Source organism: Tenrec ecaudatus, chromosome 2 (assembly GCF_050624435.1).
Source record: "Tenrec ecaudatus isolate mTenEca1 chromosome 2, mTenEca1.hap1, whole genome shotgun sequence".
Lineage (NCBI taxonomy): Eukaryota > Metazoa > Chordata > Mammalia > Afrosoricida > Tenrecidae > Tenrec > Tenrec ecaudatus.
Genome location: NC_134531.1, coordinates 49,358,974 through 49,378,847, shown reverse-complemented (window position 1 = coordinate 49,378,847; position 19,874 = coordinate 49,358,974). Strand labels below are relative to the sequence as shown.

At 37.9% G+C, this 19,874-nt stretch overlaps 1 protein-coding gene across 1 annotated transcript in view; it reads right to left on the bottom strand.

Moving 5' to 3' along the window:
* Positions 1-916: 916 nt before the first annotated feature.
* The window catches only part of NDUFS4 (NADH:ubiquinone oxidoreductase subunit S4), a 100,439-nt gene continuing 81,481 nt past the window's right edge, over positions 917-19,874 (bottom strand). The window contains exons 4-5 of the mRNA XM_075541030.1: positions 18,347-18,420; positions 917-1,135 (exon numbers count right to left, since the gene is read on the bottom strand). Coding sequence (XP_075397145.1) covers positions 1,032-1,135; positions 18,347-18,420 — 178 coding nt within the window. The 3' untranslated portion in view covers positions 917-1,031. The remainder of the gene's footprint in view (positions 1,136-18,346; positions 18,421-19,874) is intronic.

Sequence of the window (19,874 nt, the reverse complement as noted above, 5' to 3'; positions counted from 1 at the left end):
AACACACCTCCTACATGTTTTCCAAACTAGATTGTACAGAGGTATTTTTCTTGGTTTTAAGTTGGGTTAGAAAAATGTGCTTAATACTTTTATGAAAAGTAAATTTGAGAAATGTATATATCTATGATTTTAAAAGAAATTATAGATAATATTAGCTACACACAAACATTATCTGCCATTAATCAACTCAGTTTTTTAAAATATAGACTTTGAAGACAAGAGAGTCTTAGGTTCAAGTCCCAATCCGGGACTCATGTGTCTTGAGCAGGTTATTCTTCCATGCCTGAGTTATTATTTACAAAATAGGGAAAATTATCATGCCTATCTAACAGTGCTATCGTGGACAAGTATATAAAGTGTTTACTAAAGAGACAGGGGAAAGGATAACCTCAAAAATTCATACAATATGACACATTGATAAACAACAAACAAAAACAATAAAAGCATATTCTTTATGTATATTTCTGAAAAAATAGCAGTAACAATAATCCTCAAAATGAAGTGATGATGGTCACTTTTGGAGAATCTTTCCATTTCATAAAATAAAATATTCACTCAAGTCCTTTCCAATTATGTAGTAGTTATTGTGGGCAGAAATTGGTATGGGAGAAAATTTATTCAAGTTCAAAGTACCTTACAGAATCAATACAGAGCTCGAGGAATTCGCTTTACCAGATTATAATGTTATCATGCACTTCTCTACTTAGAATACAACAAAAGAATTTCTACAGCAGAAGTTTCCTAACAATGGCTACAGTTTATATAAATAATACTTCAAGCGTTCCTTTGAATAGCTTCTAAATACAAAATTTCCTAGAGGTATGATGATCTATCTTCACTATATATAGGAAATTTGTTACATGTTCAATTTGAGACATCAAAAAAGATATTTTAAATAGACACTACACAATGCATCTGTAGTTTAAAGGTCAAATTTATTAGGAGATTAAGAGCTGTATTATACAAGGACTATAAATACTGCTCAGCTGACTTTATTCACGGTCAAGTACAGCAAGATAGTCAGTGCCAACCTATTTTGTGGATACTCTTGTTCTTTTGTTCCAAGAAAAGTTTGCACCATAAGACTTGGACTTGGGTTTTGGAACTTTTCTCTCTTCAATGTCATAGCTCCACCCTGGAAGAGAAAAACAGCAACAGAATTAAAGAAATATGAGGAACACAGCAACCAGAGGCTAACTTTGATAAATTTAGTGTTTGTGTGTCACCAGGAGTAAATGCCAACACATATGAAATATAAATACTGACTTGCTAATCTGTTCCGTTATAATCCTGTGTAGCAAGAGGGTCCCAAACATTCCCGAAGATGATTTACTACATCTCGAATTAAAGGTGTCACCTATGATTCAGTTTCTCCTTGCTGAATATTCCTTTTTCAATTACTGAAGGCTGTGTGTCATGGAGAAATGTCTACTTTTTTTTTTTTTAACAATTTATTGGGGCTGATACAATTCTTTTCACAGTTCATACATATACATACATCAATTGTATAAAGCACATCTGTACAGTCTTTGCCCTAATCATTTTTTTCTCTTTTCTTCTTTTACATTTTATTAGGGACTCCAACAACTCTTACCACAATCCATACATACATCAATTGTATAAAGCACACCCATACATTCCCTGTCCCAATCATTCTCAAGGCATTTGCTCTCCACTTAAGCCCCTTGCATCAGGTCCTCTTTTTTCCCCCCCTCCCTCCCTTTTCCCCCCCTCCCTCATATGCCCTTGGTAATTTATACCTCGTTATTTTGTCATATCTTGCCCTATTCGGGGTCTCCCTTCCCCCCTTCTCTGCTGTCCCTCTCCCAGGGAAGAGGTCACATGTGGCTCCTTGTAATCAGTTCCCCCTTTCCAACCCACTCACCCTCCACAGAAATGTCTACTTCTTTATGTGGGTTAACCTGTGACTTCTTTAAGTAATTGTAGTGATAAGCAACGAAAAACGTAACCCGTCTTTTTTAAAACTGTCTTTACAGCACACGTGCGCGCGCGCGCACGCACGCACGCACACACACACACACACACACACACACACACACACACACAGTTAGAATAAGAGTACCTGGCTTAGCCACCTAGATTTGGGATAGGTTACTGATTATTAAATAAAATTAAATTTCAACATTGTTTCAAGATCTATCTTCATTAAAATCACAAGTTCTTGATAAAAATATAATATTTAGGCTTCACCAAAGGCCCCTTGAATCCGAATGTTTGCTTGTTTTCTTCTTTTATGTAATTTTTTTACTGTGAATTTGATCGGGGTTTTTATTTCAGTTCATCAGTTTTGTCTTCAGCAGCTTAAACTACTCATCAACCTCCCACTAGTAGCTTTCCCTGCCCCTTCTTTGATTTCTCTTTGCTCTCTTGGTCCCAAAGTTAGATTAGACTTTGCTGGGGCTAGTGAATCTGATTTTTTAACTATTATTTGCAGGAGATTTTTATGCATAGAATTTTGAGAACCACTAGACTCAACTGTCTATTCTCTTACAAGAGTTTGAATCTTCCCTTCTAAGACCGTTCAGTGTTAATTTTTAAACGAACATTTATCATGACTACGTCTCCTCCTTTCAGTTAAGTTCAGTTGTTTGTTCTCTTCTTGACATGTGGTAAAACCGAATCAACAATCTCTTTCTCGAAAATAGAATCATGCCATCTTTCTAGTCCCTAAGCTAAGCCACCCTGTAACTTTCATGTTTCTTTATAAGAGCCATTCCCATCCCTTTATTTATCACTCATTTCTCTCAGGATTTCTTCAAATAACTTACCACAAAATGTGGGAGTTTCATGGTTGAATCATGCAATCGTATATAAAATGCCTCAACTGAGTATTACATAGCATGCATTTTTTTACTGAAGCCAAAGAGGATTTGAGGCACGTACTGATGAAGATCAAACTCTAGCCCTTAGTATGGATTACAACTGAGTATAAAGAAAACAAATATCCTCACACCTTGACCAATCAACCAACAGATTATGATAAGTGGAGGAAAGAGATGGAATTAGTCAAGGAGTTAATTTTACTTGGATCCACCATCAACATTCATGGAAGTAACAGTCAAGAAGTCAAACAATGCACTACACTGGGCATATCTACTGCACACGACATCGTTAAGGTGTTATAGAGCAGAGATGGCACTTTGAGAAATAAGGTTCGGCTCAAGCAAGCCATGGTATTTAAAAAAAATCATTTTATTGGGAAGCTATGGCATTTTTAATCTCTTCATACCCACATGAAAGCAAGAAAGTGGGTACAGAAGATTACAGAAGAAATGATGCATTTGAATTATGTGGTTGGTATAAAATATTTACAGTATCAAAGTCGATGAGAAAAACAAACGAATTAGTCTTGGGGAAAAGTAGAGCCAAAATGCTCCTGAGAAGTGAGGATAGTGAGACTTTGCCCTAGTACACTGGGCAAGCTATCAGGAGAGACCACTTCCCAATACAGGGTATCAAGCTTGGCAAAGTCGGGGGTTCCCTAAAAGAGGAAGACCCTTGACAAGATGGCTACATCAGGGCGTTCCAACAAAGTAACGGATTGTGAGGATGGCGCAGGACTGGGCTGTACAGCAGTGGTGTACCTGGAAGCACTGCATGTCAGAAAGTACCCAATGGGTGTCAGGTGCCATCAAATGGCTTCGACTCATAGTGACTCCATGCAACAACCTACTTTGTAGTAAGCCCCAAGTGTGGATTATCCAATGAGCAAGGAGATTTCACATAGTGTGGTGGAAAGCATGTGCAACAGCAGTTCACTGCAGATTAGTAAACTCACGTCTATCTGGCTTACTGGGTACTCTCTCTATTCCTGTCAGTGACTGTAAATTTGAAGAAGCTTTGATCCTGTAGAAAAGTGCTGTGTTACTGGGAGAGAGGCAGACACCAGCTATACCTATAAGCAAAATCTATGATGTGATGGAAAAGAAATGTGAAATTGTTCACTACAGACTAGGAAGTAAGCATAGCAAATATATGCTCACTTCACTCATCAAATAATCTGTTACCTGTCAGTACTCAGCAAATGTTAATGACTTCTTTCCCAAATATGATTGATCATTACTAGTAACATATCATCTACATAAAGTACAAAAAAGTTTTCATGACACTTAAGTTCATTAATCTTGGACTTCAATTTTTGATGCTCAGGATATAGTCAATGATCATAAAGCTAGTGAAGGACCAGGCACGGTTTTGTTCCATTACATAAGGTGGCTGAGAGCCATCTCAATGGCAAGCAACAGCAACTTGAACTCATTATTAATGCAGAAAGGGGTTTTGGTAACAAATTAATAACTGAGTAAGACTAACATAACAAGTTATATAAATTTATTACAAACTTCACAAGCACTTCCTGCATTAGTTGGCAAACGTTGCTAATTTTTTATAAAATGGTAAATACAATGAAACCGGTCTAATAATAACAATTAGCATTTCTGAACATTTGCCATTTATTTAACAAACTCTTATCGATTTCTCTGTTTTAGGGACTATTTCAGGCACCAGAGTTATAGGGGTGAATAAATCAAATAAACCTACGAAAGATTCTTGGACTTCCTGACATTAGTAGACGAAGAAAAATAAGTAAATGCCCAATATCTGAAGTCTGAAAATATTAGTAAGATTAAAAATAATGATATATTGATTGACTCCTAAGGACAAAACCGACAGGGCAGGAAAACACTCCTGGTGAAAGTAACATTTGAAGACGGCCCTGAACAAGGCCAGGAAGTGAGTGTCTGTGAAAGAGCTTCCATGCAGAGAGCAGCAAGGACAAGCGGCAGGGGGCGCCTGGGATACTCTTTCCAGACTCTGTACTAGGGGCTTGGAATGTTCCCTTTAGGGTGTGCAGATTGCTTGCCTTTATGGAGTATTCATGAAACTTATCCTCATTCTGTGTTTACGTATAAGGAAAAGTACAGCAAATGGAGAAGCTAAACAAGCAGCTCAAAGCTACTAAGTGGCAAAATCAGGATTTTAAACCAGGTTAAAATTAAAGTCATGTACCCAACTAACTACCTCATAAATCAAAATGCCTTTCTTGAGAATTACTGTATAATTCAAGTTTTTATCCATTGCATCTATTTCTTTTAAATCTGTGCGAAATGGAAATTTTAATTTTAAAAATATGTTGAGAAGAATCTTTGAAAAATGTGAAAAAGGACCCCTAGAAAACAAGGGTCAGAGCCTCAGATGCACCAGCTCTTGAGGGGAGCGACTGTGGTGCCGATTCTTTTACTGGCTGGTTATGATGACCTTTGGCAAGTCGCCAAAGGACGAGAGAGCGAACCTATGCTCCCTCTCTCATACATATTTCTCCACATTGTCTCCCAATGTCCAATCTCCAGGAACCCTGAGAGTATAGTGAGTTATGCTTTGGGCAACTAACTGCAAGGTCAGCAGTTCAACTCCATCAGCCACTCCTCAGAAGAAAGATGATTTCTACCCCTGTAAATAGCTACCATCTTGGAAGCCTCAGTGACAGGTCTACCCTGTCCTATAAGGTTGCTAAGAGTAGCAATCGACTCGGTGGTGGTAAGTTTGGTTTAGATACAATCTCTAGACCAATAAAGACAGTACAAGAAAACCTGAAGATTTGGAAAAGTACTTGGATGTATTTAGGAATAAGTGCTATAAATAAGTTTCCTGGGTAGTATAAGCAGTTTGTGACTGGTGCTAAATGAAAGGTTGATGGTTTGAACTGATCTAGGGGTACCAGAGAAGGCCTGGTGATCTACTCCCAAAGTCCGCAGCCAAAACCCTTCTGCGGAGCAGCCAGCGCCAGGGGGGTTGCGAGCAGTCGGAAGCCACTTTGACGGCCAGGGGTTTGGGCTTTTGCTGTTTTGTTTTGCTTTCATTACACACAAGCACATAACAGATAATCACTCATGCACTCAATTGTTGTGTCTTTCAACTACCAGGGAGATGAGGATTCTTTCCCAGATGCTTCAAAACGCAGACATAGCTCTATTATGTGTTCTGGTTATGCAGCCTCACAACGCTGACAGCGTCACTGCGGTGGAAGAAGACTGGGGTTTTGCACACATGAAAGAACAACTGGTTTAGGGTTTTTCCTGGTAACTAGGAGTGAGCTGGCTTCTGAGAATTGGGTGCCAGATTAGTGGTGGTGTTGTCGGTGATGACAACAACAAATAGAAGTACATTACAAGAATTTGGAATGTGGATGAGCAAAGCACCCTATGAGAAACAAATACTCATGGAAGAATCATGCATTTATTAACAAGATTCATGTCAATATTGTTATTCTACCACAACCATGCATGACTGTTAGGTTGTACATGGAAAATTATCTTTCTCTTACATCTTTCTGCAGGAAACACTCTGTTCCCAAAGTGAGGGCCTACAGATTCCCTACCAGCTATTCCAAACACTTTTCTGTTATGTACAGTTGGTGTTATAATAATGGAAAGTTGATCATTTTGTGAATGTTAAAAATCTGCTGAAATTTCCAAGTTCCCCTTCCAAAGTTTTTAACTTAGAGCATCTACAAAAACAAACTTTCCGGTCCCATTATGCTTAATACTGCAATTTAAAAGAAAAAAGTGATTTGTTACAATATCATTGCAAGGCTTTGGACCAAACACAGAACCTTGAGCAAAAAATACAAAATAACTGCAGGCATTACAGATTTGAAAGGATATTAAATATTTATCTTGAATAATGAGGTAAAATCCATGTATCGTACTCATCTTTTCTACTTTCCACTTGAAATTTATCCTAAAATGAAAGTATATGATTTACAAAAAATAAGAAATTTATGAATGGATTCTTGTGAGATGTTTTAATTTCTATAGAATGTTTTTCAATCCTAAAAACAAACCAAAGCAAACCAGAAATCTCTCTCTATTTGAGATCAACATGTGTTTTTGAATGAGCTCTGGGAAGTGAAAACATGCCCACTCTCTCGCTAAAGAGCACTTACATGAAAATCAAGGTGTAGTCTACATTGACCATGGTCCCATATGTTGTCCTGTTAGGACATTGAAAACCAGCCCCTGCTCTTCCCAGCTGTGCAACAGAAGAAGATCAAAGCAACTGTGTCCACAGCAGCTGCCCCAGGGATGGGGAAAGCTCCCAGGGCTGCCGTCACTTCCCACTGAGGAGCGCAACCATATGGCATGGATTAGCCACAAATCCAACAACCAGCACCTAGAATGATGAGAAGCTGACTCCCTTTGGTGTTTCACACACTGGAATGCTTTCACAAAGATATTTTGAACTTTAAGCCCCAGTATCAGAGGTACCTCCGGCAAATGCTCTAAGAAACTTAAAATGTGATCTATAATAACCGATGCCCACTTTCTTTTTCAGAAATGTGCCAGTTTATTTTGTAAATCCAGATTGTGGTTGGGATATTCTGTTTCCTATGATCTGAGTGTTTGATGTAATCTTTTTAAATGGCACCATGGGGGAAAAAGCTCATGAACAAAACCAGACGACAACAATTAACGTATGAATTCCATGTATGAGGCAGAAAAAGAAAACTAATTCCATTCATTTTTATTTACTGGCCATTTTATTTATGGTTCATTAGGAGAAACAGAAGGAAATATCCACCAGTGCTTTCTGACTAAGGAAATGCTTTACCTCCAGTAACCCGGGTATTCCGCTGGAAATGCTTTCGATAACAATCTCAAACCCTGATTAACATTAGTTCAGAACTGAACAGTTTGATTGTTTTCTATGCTCGAATCATAGCCAAAATATGAACCACCACATAATTTGGCAGAGACTAACTTAACTAGTAGTCACTGCCAACAGAACAAAATAGATTATACTAGTAGAGGCTTTGCGAAGCCAAAGCCAGGTACTGGTACTTGGGTAGTTTCAGGATTCTTCACCCATCATCTCTGGCTTGAAGAAAAAAACACAAAGCTTTCACAAGGCTTGAACTAAAGCTATTCCTACATAACCCAAAATATAATCTATAAGGGGACAAAAGGAAGAAACATAGGATCTCGGGAATTTTATTTAAATGTCCCTCTACTTTGAAATTCCTCATGTTTGGGTTTTTTTTTGGGGGGGGGAAGGGGATGATGACAGAGTGGGGTATAAGGCTCAGAACAATTTAAAAATAACATCTTAAAAAAATACATATGGAGCACGGAGAGCTGGGTTTTAGGTACAGTAGTACAGTATACTTTTTCCCCATCCAAATTATATACTCTTTTTTACACAAAGTAAAAACACAGTAAAGCTAAAATTCTTTCTAGATTAGTAACACTCTACATATCTCGTAACTGCTATACCTCTCAAAACATAAACAAAAGAGAAACACAAATCTTAGGCTATCAATTTCTGGAGCTTTTGTTTCAAAAATATATTTGAATATCAATTGTTAGAAACTTAAAACATGGTTTTCTAAAGAAAGAAAATATAAAAGATGGTTGGTGTACAAAATTCACCCAAAGAGATTTTGATGTAATTGGTCTGGGATGTGATCTGAACAAACAAATTAACAGAATCTAGTGAATCTCCATGACTGCACAGTGGGTTACACATTGAGCTGTTACCCACCAGGTCTGTAGTTTGAACTCACTAGTTGCTCCAGTGACACTGTGATCAATGGAGGAAAAACTGACATTGTCAAGGATTTTTTCTTACGTGGATCCACACATAATTCTCAGGGAAGCAGCAGCCAAGAGATCAAAAACATGCTGCATGTAAATCTGCTGTACAAGACCTCTTTAGAGTATTGAAAAATAAAGATGTTACTTTGAGGACTAGGGTGCGCCTGAGCCAAATAACCAAACCATGGGATTCTCCATTACATCACATGCATGTGAAAATTCAATGAATAAGGAAGACCTTAGAAGAATAGATACATTTGAATTGTGGTGCTGGAAAAGAATACTGAAAGTAGCATGGACTACAAAAAGGCTTACACCCAAAAAAACAAACTCACTGCCATCAAGTTGATGCCAACTCACAGGAACCCTATAAGATGGGGTAGAAGTGTCCCCCTGGGTTTCCAAGACTGCAATAGTGTACAAAAATAGAAAGTCTTGTCTTTCTCTCATAGAGTAGCTGGTGGTTTCAAAATGCAGACCTCATGGATAACCCAATGCACAATCACTAAGCCACCAGGACTTATTTATCCACCAACCCTAGTTTTTGCCAGTTTTGCCTCCATTTGTAATTCATCTCAACATTCTTTCACTTCAGAATAGCATTTCAGGGTGCTACTCTGAGTTATCCAAGTGAACTGGTTATGACCTCTGCCTAATTCCCTTAAATGAGTAAAATAAATTGTTCAGCACATGCTGTTTATGTCAATATGGAAGTCATGATTTTACCTTTATGGGGGAAATTATCTTTCAACAGCTTTAAGAGTCTCACCAAGTAGCCCAATACATTCATCAACAAGAGAGCCCAGAAACTTCTTCACCACAGAATGGTGTATTTTATGTGTAAGCCTAGGCAAGCCACTTCTTGACTCCCTGAAGTGAATCCAAATTGGCCTGAGAACTTTGCTGACTCTGTTTTTCAAATTGTAATTTTGGTCTCTTCTTATTTGGGGGATTAGTTTTATGGTCTGGCCATTATTTGGTGATCTCTATAAATAAATTAATAGTTTATAAAGATCTATAAAGAGAACAAAGAAGCTGGATTTAGTCTTTTATACTTTAAGCTCAAATCAGTTATGACTTTGCACCACACAGAACAGCACAGATCTTGGATGCAACCACAAGTCTCGCTCCGCCACGCTAATCCCGACTCCCAGCAACCTTCCAGGACTACGCAGAACCGTGACTGGCATGACTTTCTCCAAGACAAAGTTGGTAGTTCTTTTGGTAATTCGTGGTAATAGGCATATTCTTCAACAAAATAACAAATCAAATACATAAAATCCTCCCTGTTCTTCCTTATTCAATGTCCAGTGTTCACATGCATATGGAGAAATGAGTAATACCACCCCTCTCCCGACCCCGCCTCCCAGCTCGGGAAAGGTATAACTTAGTCCTCAAAGTGATATCACTGTTGTTGATTTTTTTTGTTCTTTGATATTTTAAAGAGCCTGTGTAGCAGATCTGCCCAATGTAATGCACTTCATTTGATTTTTGACTGCTGTTTCCTTGAGTACTGATTGTAGATCGAAGTAAAATGAAATCCTTGACAACTTTAAGATTTTATCTGCTTATCATAATGTTGCTTATTGGTACAGTTGTGAGCATTTTTGTTTTCTTTAAATTGAACTGCAATCTACATAATACAGTCTTTGATTTACATCAGCAAATGCTTCAAGTCCTCCTTACTTTTTGCAAGTAAGGTGTGTCATCTGTGTATTACAAGCCTTCCTTCATGATGCTGTAGTCTTCTTCATATAGTTCAGCTTCTTGGATTATTTGCCCAGCATATAGATTGAATAATTACAGCGAATGTTTTCAATCATGACACACAGTTCATCTTATTTTAAACCATGACGTGTTCCATGTTTTCTTCAAACGATCACCTTCATTCATGTAGAGCTTCTGAACGACCACAGTCAAATACAACTGAGTTCTGGAATTTCTTGATCACTATGTTAATGCTGTGTTATTATAATTTTATTGTCATTTGGAAATGAGTAGTCAAGTATCATTTCTCAGGCACCCATGATGTGATTTCTATCTTAGACTGTTCAAATCTGACAACTTTTGATTTTTGCCTGTTCAAAATCAAATCCTAAATGACAATAAAATGAAGCAAAACCTTGAGGATATCTTTGAACCTAATACTATCTTTGAAATTCAACAGAAGAGCTCTGAAAACAACCACAAAGATACGATCTTTCACTGTGAAAATGTCAATATTGATGAGCTGCATGGGCAAAGTTGTCAAATGAAAAGAGATGCTTAGTTTTCCTAAGGTTCCATGAATATGAGTAAAATGCTATTAACATAACTTTCAGAATTGTAATTGTGTGGGAAGTTCCTAAAGGTATGTGACAGATCTCACTGTCATGTCGACCAATGAGTCCAAGTGCTGGACTGCCCAAATATGAGACAGTATCAGACTATCAGTCATATTTCAGTTATTTTTCAAAATGTTCATTTGGTTACGGCTCCACTTCCTTAGTTTAAACCTAGCATTTTCTAGACCACTACATGACAATTGGAAATCCTATCATTTAATTAGGAGTTAAGTATTGATATTCTTGATATAACGTCAGTATACTCTTATTAGCTTACAAGCACGGTATAGCCACTGTGTATCATGTCTTGGGATGATTATGTCATATATCAAGAACTGAGAACTCAAGACGCAGGGAATTTACCCTGCTAGTACCACAAAGCTAGTTCTTGGCTTGGATAACTATCTTTAAACTCAAACTGAACCAATCTCACTGCCATAGAGTCTGGAATAACCCATAGCGACCCTGTGAACTTCTAAGACTGAAATCTTTATGGCCATAGAAAGCCTCATCTTTCTCCAGTGAAGTGACTGGTGGTTTTGAACTGCTGATTTTGCAGCTAGACGCCACCAGAGCCTATTAAAATGCCCACCTGATATTTCTTGTAAAAACTTTGAGCAAAACAAACTGCAAATAACACTCTTGCTATATACTCAACTAAATTATCATGTCAAATAAGTACTAAATCTTATGTTACAATTGTAAATAATCATTTATCAAGTTTTTTTTAATCCAAAGGCATTATAAAAGCAGGAAAAACAAAAAACCTCACTGAAATGGAGTCAGTGCGGACTCAGGGATTCCTTGGGGTTTCTGAGACTGCTTACGGGAGTAGAAGGTGCAGTCTTTCTCTTGCAAAGGTGCTGGTGGTTTCAAAACTGTCCACCATGTGTCCAACATGCACTCACCAGGGCTCCCCTCAGGGGCTAGCGGGGTGGGGTGGGGGAGAGGGTTTCAACTAAAATGTGCATCACAAGAGTAATCAGATCCTAACCCTGTTCTTATTAGTTACTGTAAACTTTATATATTGTGTGTAACTGATGACAAATTTAAGTTTTGTCCTCTGTCTTAGTAGCAGTGATGTGAGTCTTCCCCTGTACTGGGGGAAAAGGCATCTTCATTTCCATTCATATCAACATTGGAAAAGAAATTGTAGACTTTTCCTCTGAAGGGTATGGCATCTGCCTGGTTCGCTCATGTCCTAAGTAAAGTAAGTTCTTCGACATGTATTTTCTATCTGTATGAGTCCTCTTACTTTTGTTCTGAAAATTATCTTTTACCATCTATAAAGGTGAGGAAGAAACCTTCACAAAACTAAGAAGTCCAGACCTTGCTGATGGTGTTCACGTCTGGGAAATAGTAAGTCCTAGGTTGCACCCCCCAATTTTATTTTTATGATTATTTTCCCTCAATTCAAAGTTCCATATCACTGTTCTCTTTCCTCTTTGTACCTTCTTCAGAGGTGGGGATTCTTCCCCCAAAAGACTCAGAACAGAAGAAACTTTTACAGCTCTGCCTTCCAGTTCCTGGAAGAAACCCTCCTCTTTTTGAGAATTTCAAAGAGTTTTTACAACTAACAACAATGAGAACCAGGGGGTAAAATGTCATACCAGGCAAAAGCCACAGTTCCAAATGAGATCAAACAGGCAGAGGGGAAAAGCCACTGTAGTTTTTCATTAGCATCTAAATGGCAGCAGATCCTACTGTGGTACCATGCAAGTTTGCTTCAGCTATCTCCCATCTTTCCATCAAGCAGTCTCCTCCTCTTCCCACCCTTAGACCCCCACCAACAGATGGACGTAACAAAACAGCAGAATGAAAGACAAAGAGGCACCTGGTGAGAAAGGTGGGTCTTTTCAGTACACAAAGAACTAAAGTAAGGTTATCTACATTTCAGAGGAAAACCCAGATATTCCATTTTCCTCTCTACAAAGGAAAGTTACCTCTGAAGAAATGGGGTGAGGGATTTGGGGGAGGGGGAGAAGGAGGGGGAGGAAAAGGGACCAATGGACTCAAAGGATGAAGTTTAGGATGAGGTTTGGGGGTTAATGCCAAAAGATGCAGGAGCATTTACCTTTCTTTTACTGTGAGTGAAATGTATTGGCCAGGGAAAGCAGGAGCTGGAAACGTGGAAGGAAGCAAACATAGGGGCTGCTTTAGTCTCTCTTCTTTCCTCCTCCCTTATTTCATAATGCACAGCCTCCGCAGGAGGTGCCGCGCAGTGAGGAGAGACAAGCAAAGAGCGGCTGAGGGCTAGGTGTGAACATTTTCTAGAGCAGGAGGGAGAGAGCTTCTTACCCTGTGAGAGACAAGGGCACTGGGATAGAGGGATCTGTACAGTACTTTATTTGGTTAAGAACCGGAAAACATGATTAATAAGAGATTTTGTAAACAATGTAGTTTCCTAAATATTGCATTTCATTTTCATATTGTATCTGCTATAGAATAGGAATCACAATGGGCAAGAGAATCTAGAACTAGATTTAAAGAGATTAAAAAATGAATTTTCCAAAGTTGGATATAAGAGTCTTATATTTCTCATATTCATTATAGAATATATAGTAATGAAGTATTTATAATAAGGTGACCAGATTTTAACATTTGTAAAGCAGGACACTTGCGGGACACCATTGATAAAACTCACATCCTGGCAAAATAGCCACATGGCAGCTGAAAACCGTACACCCTAGCTTGTCGTGCATTCTTTCCAAAAATCGGGATGTTTTTAAAATGTGTGGGATGCACGAAAAATTGTTAAAAATCTGCACTGTCCCGCCCAAAGTGGGGTGTCTGTTCACCTTAATTTAGAAAAATATATATATATACACACACATATATATATCATGTTTTTTCTGTACATTGCTAAGGACTTTAGGCCAGTTGTTGTCTGCTAGAAATGTGCAAACCATGTATTATTTCAAATTTTCTAATATATACATTAAAACAGAAAGCAAGTAAAATTAAGGATAGATTTCATTCATTATACCTAAAGTATTAATACTTCAGCATGTAATCAATATAAGAGTATTGAGATAGTTTACATGCTTTAAGAAAATACTAACCCTGAGTCAGTCAGTGTGCTGTACTGTGGTGGCTTACATATTGCCGAGGTGGGAAGCTATGCATACACTGGGACAGCAAAGGCTAGCAGGGTCACCCATGGTGAACGTCTTTCAGAGACACTTCAGGCCTAAGAACATACTATCAAGAGGCAATAGACTGTCCATGGCTGATGTAATAGGCATTCATAACCTGACAAATAGCAGAGAAGTACTATCAGATATAGTGCCAAAAGATGGGCCACTCTGTTTGGAAGGCACTCAAAATGAGACTGGGGAAGCGTTTCCTCTTCAAATATTAATTATGTAGATAACTTTTTTGGGGAGCCTTTTCATTTGATGATGGGGCACAACTTAAAATAAATAAGAAGCAATTGCAAACATCCACTAATAATTACAGCAAGGAATGTATGAAGTGTGATTCTAGGAACATTTGAAGCCATTAAAAAATGAAATGGAATGCATAAAGACCTAAATTAATGAATGAACTGAAATGGATTGGCACTAGCATTCTGAGTTGGGCACTCATATGGTTTACTATCCAGGGAATGGCAAATTCAACAGAAATGGCATCTCATGCATTGTCAAAAAGAATATTTCAAGATCTTTCGTGAAGTACACTATTGTCTGCAAAAGGATAATATCTATCTGCCGACAAGAAAATCCAGCTAATATATCCCAATGCCCTGGAGTCAACTATAACTCAGAGGAACCCTCAAGAACTGGCTGCCCTTTGGGGTGTCTGAAGCTAGAAATCATTAAAATGGGAGCGTACAACTTTATCTAGGAGCCCTGGTGGTGAAGTGGTTATGTGTTGGGCTGCGATCTGCATGGTAGGCAGTTCAAAACCACCAGCAGCTCCACAGGAGGAAGACTGGGCTTTCAACTCCCGTAACCAGTGACAGCCTCGGAAACCCAGGGTCGCTGCTATGAGTCAGCGTTGATGGCAGCGAGACTGGTTTAGGGAACCTTATCTTTCGCCTGTGCAATGGCACGTGGTTTCAAACTGCTAACCTTGTGGTTAGCAACCCAACTTGTAACCCACTTTTTCTAGTTAACATAACTGCTAATTAATATTACTCAAATTACGCATGAACCGCTAATGTAGTGATAAAGAAATGAAAGAACTCTAGCAATCTCTTCAGTCTGAAATTGGTCAAATAGTACACAATCAAGAGAAGAGACAGTGGAAAAGCTCAGTATTATCAACCAAAACAAGGCTTAGAGTAGGTACCTGAAAACTTTTTATAAAAGGCCACATAGGAAATATTTTAGGTTATGGGGACAATATGATCTCTATTGAAATTACTTAATGTATCTTTGCAACTAAAAAGCTGACAGAGGCAATATATAAATGAGCATGACGGTGGTCAAGTAAAACTTGTTCCTCCATCCACTTATTCGTATGCGACCACGTTACTTAATGTTACTTAAAGCCTCTAAATCCCAATTTCCTTTCGGTATAAAATGGGCACAATAATTGCGCTTCATAAGGTTTTTGTGAGGGTTAAATGAGTTGATGAAAAGCATGGAGCACATGACTGGTTCATGACATGCACGCTACTGTCGTGATGCTGTTCCTCATCACCTGCGCCTCAAAATGTTATCAGAAGGCAATGAAACTGTTTTCTTGAAAGCAGCCCTCTGAAAATCTACAATTCACTGTCAAGCCCAGACAACTGATGGTCATGGGTTACTGTTCTTTCTCCTCCTACTTGTAGTTATTTATAAGTAAAGGAAATTAGAAAACTAAGATGAATAGTTGCTTATTTTTAAAATAGTTACTAAGTGGGAAAATTATACCAGTGTTACACCAACCTTTCTTACTTTAGACACTGTTGAAAAGTCAGTTTATGCGCGTAAATGGATAACTTTTGCTAGATTGAATTATCAACATGGAATCATCTGTATCAACAAAAAACATGTTTACCCTCAGAGAGTATATAATGAGCTAGATGTATGGAAATAATAAATATGCATAAGAGTCTATAAGCGTATATAAGTTTTTACGCATTACTCAAGCCAACTTTTCATTTAGAGATGAAGAAACATGGTTAGCAATGGTTAAATGTTAGCAATGGATAAAACATGAGGGGCTTAGCTCAAGTTCTCTTGCATAACTGAGGAAAATTGTGGAATGAGAATCAGTTTCAGTCTACTGATCTGGTACTCTCGTCTACACTCGTGCTTCTGAGCCAGTTTTTGTACCGTAATTTACCAAAATTTTGGTTCCCCCCCCCTCTTCAATAGTACGAGCTTACATGTATGTGAAGTTCCTATTAATATGCCCCCACCACTATTTATCTAGTGAGTGGAAGACAAAATGGAAGGAATACTATGCAATTTGGAAATGACCTCCAACCCTTGATTTTATAACAGTTTCATGGTGTTTATTTAGGTTTTATTTCAAGTAGAACTGGAAAAGAAGATATATCTTTTAAAAATATACTATACTAAATAAATGAGCCACCAGACCACATGCACCATAGTGAATTCAAAAGCAAAATAATTGAGGACTTCCCCAGGAGATCGACAGTTGCTTCAAATTCTTACACACATTCTGTCAAGTCTTATATTTTAGAAAGTCATTAATTCCACCAGAGTTTAAGTGTCATTATATTACCAGCTTGTGTCTTGGTGCTGGACACAAAGTCATGACCAAGCATACTCCCAGCTGCCTGACAGGTCATAACCCCTCACTGTGGTCCTACTGCTTCAGGAGTCTCCCCAACAGGGCCCTAGCCCTGACATTTCCATTGCTCTTTTAGAGTGCTCACCGCCTTTCTTACCCAGGAAAGAGAGAGAGCTTGAAAAAGCAACTGATTTGAATAGCAACAGAGGCTGGTTCACACCTGAAATTAACATGGCAACTGTAGTCATGAAGTCTTTGTAGCCACTTAGAGAGATACTAACCAGGGATTTAACAGTTTAATTAGATTTTCTGTTATTAAATTCACATCACAGACCTCAAAAGAATAATTTCCAAGGTGTCAGACATGAAATATGGTAGACTGTAAAGATGGAAAAAACATTAATACAACTGCTTTTGATAAGTGATATTATAGTTTAATTAAAAAGAGCAATGTTAATTTTTAATCAAAAGAATACAGATTTTGATCACTTCAGAACAATTAGCATGTAAAAAGCAATTTGGGGCATGCCTAAAAAGTTTTAAAAGTCTCCTTGGATCCATGCTGTTAAAGGTCCACCACTAATGAAATAGTATATACAGCCATGTGTCAATTGGAATTCATGAAAGGTTCTGTGAAATAGGATGTTATATGATTTGGACATTGTGTAAAAACCACAACTATGTCTGGTCTTAGCTTTTTCTTTAAACATTTCAAGTCAGATTTGTGCCTCGGCAGTGACTGTCAACGTGCTGACAGGGGTTTACTCTTGTGTATGGTCTTCAAGTCATGACATTAGCGATTTCTCCATATTTGATATAAATCCCCACTCACATTTTCTTAAACCTTGTAGCTTTTTGGATAGCTCATCTTTCAACAGTTTGAAGAATTTTCTCTCTGGATTTGAGGATTATCATGACTGTTAATAGATTTTCCACCTTCAGGTTGTTTAATAACCTTCTGCTTCACTTCTAAATCCATACATCTTTTGCCTCATGCTGCTGCTACCCCAAGGCCTGGTTTTGTTGTGTTTACGAGTGCACTGACAGTAGAATAAGGATTAAAATCAGGACGAATAGGACTCCAAAGCCTCCTTTCACTACACTGTATTTATTGCATGGAGTAACAGTCTAGCGAATGAAAAACAAGTTGAAAATGAGAAAACAAGTGCACCTAGAGATTTTGTTGACAGCATGTGCCACAAAGGGAAAGAGTTTTAGGTGGCATGTCCAAGGGCTAATATGCTTTTAGGCTGCATTAATATTATTGTAGATTGGGCTTGACCATACCTAGATAATGGGTAAAGGTTGAAAAGAAATTTATGAGTGAATAAAACAATGATAATTATTTTCAAATAATCTGAGAGCTATTTGATGCATTAGGCATGAGATTTAGGTTCAAAGTAGGAAAGAACTTTCATATATAAAACGAAAAATATGTCCAGACTACAGTAGGCTGCCTCGTGGGCAGGACAAATGTGAAATGATTGTATCAAGGGTTTCTTGAACCAGGCAGAGGCCCAGGTGAATATTGTCATTCTCTGACTCAGCTTTAAATTAAACACTTGGCTTTGACATTTTCTGATACATCACAGTCCCTTTTGGTACACTGATGTTTTTTGGATGGGAGTAGCTTCTGATATTTTACATAACCACTGGATTAGATAGATTAAACATTCTTTCAATTCAAATGCTATATTCCTAAAGGAAAACAGAACATACCATTCTTTTCTGCAAAGGCAGCGGCATCTTCTTTAGTACTGAAGGTTAGAACCATGTTGGACAAAGGATCAGCTCTGTAAGAAACAATTTTTTTCAGGGTTTAGCATTAAGCTTTGGTTAGAAAAAAAATCAGTATTTGAAATGACATAAAATGATTAGAAAATATATTGTTACCATAACATTGTAGCACATAATTGGTGGGATATCTTATTTCTAATAAACTCTTTAAGACCAATAATTTGAGTATCTTTTTCTATGTTAAGCATGGGAGATTTTCTAAAATGTACTGCCAAGTAATAAAATTTATACTTACAAAGATATTGGGACTATTTGGTCTTTAAATATTTTAATCACTTTATTAGGACATAATTCAGACAGCATATATAATAGTTCACTCAAGAAGTGTTGAAAACATTGTTGTACAATTGCTACCACAATCAGTTTCAAAATAGTTTCTTCCTCCTTGCACTCCTTGTTATTAGCTCTTCTTTACCTCACTCCCCCTAAGGACCCTCAATCTATGTGTTGTTTCCATAGATTTACCCATCCTAGGTTTCAGATACACCAAAAGGTTACCAACCATAACAAAATACAAGAGCTAAGCCCCAGTTTGAAAGATAACAAAAAATATTAAAAACCTGAGAAAATTCAAAATATGTCAGAAGGGAGGTCATTTTAACCATTCCAGTAATATTTTTCATTTTACTCCTCTAGATTAGTCTCTATAATATTCGTCTGATAACCAGACTATTCCTATCCCTTGCTTATAGTCACAGGGAAATCGTCAGAGGCTTTTTCCATGAGTAGTTCCTATAAATGACTTTTGGGCTTCCATTGTCATCCATAGCCTTCGGCAAACCAGAATTTCACAATTTCAGCTCTGGTAACATTCTCCCCTTTTGATTTGGATTGTATTATTTGAAATCCTTAGGTCATGCAGGCTGTTTTGACTCTCCAATGTGAACTTAGTTGACATCTCAATTAGTTGGCTGCTTGTTTGAAAACAAACCTTTCAGACCCCAGACACTATACTTTCTGATAACCAGGCATCATCTAGTTTTGTCACCACACCTTGCTGGAGCACCCATGTTTCTTTCCATGAGGCTCAGTATTGGGCAGGGCCATGTCTTAAGAACTAATTGTTCTTAGATTGGAGGTAGGATTAAGTAGGCGCCCCCAATCCTTCCCATATCTATGTTTCTTCTATGTGCCTCGGGTTCACTTTAGAGCACTGGCTCTCAACCTGTGGGTTGCGAACCCCCCATTTGGGGGTCGAATGACCCCTTCACAGGGGTCACTGGATTCATAAAAGTAGCAAAATTACAGTTATGAAGTAGCAACGAAAATTATGTTATGGTTGGGGGTGACACCACATGAACTGTATGAAAGGGTCTCAGCATGAGGAAGGTTGAGAACCGCTGCTTTAGAGATCTCTTTGCTATTTCATGTTACAGAACACTATAAATCATCTCCCTGGAACATAGGGTCCTTCCATTTACAGGGTCCTTTCATTTTCAGTGTCATTGTT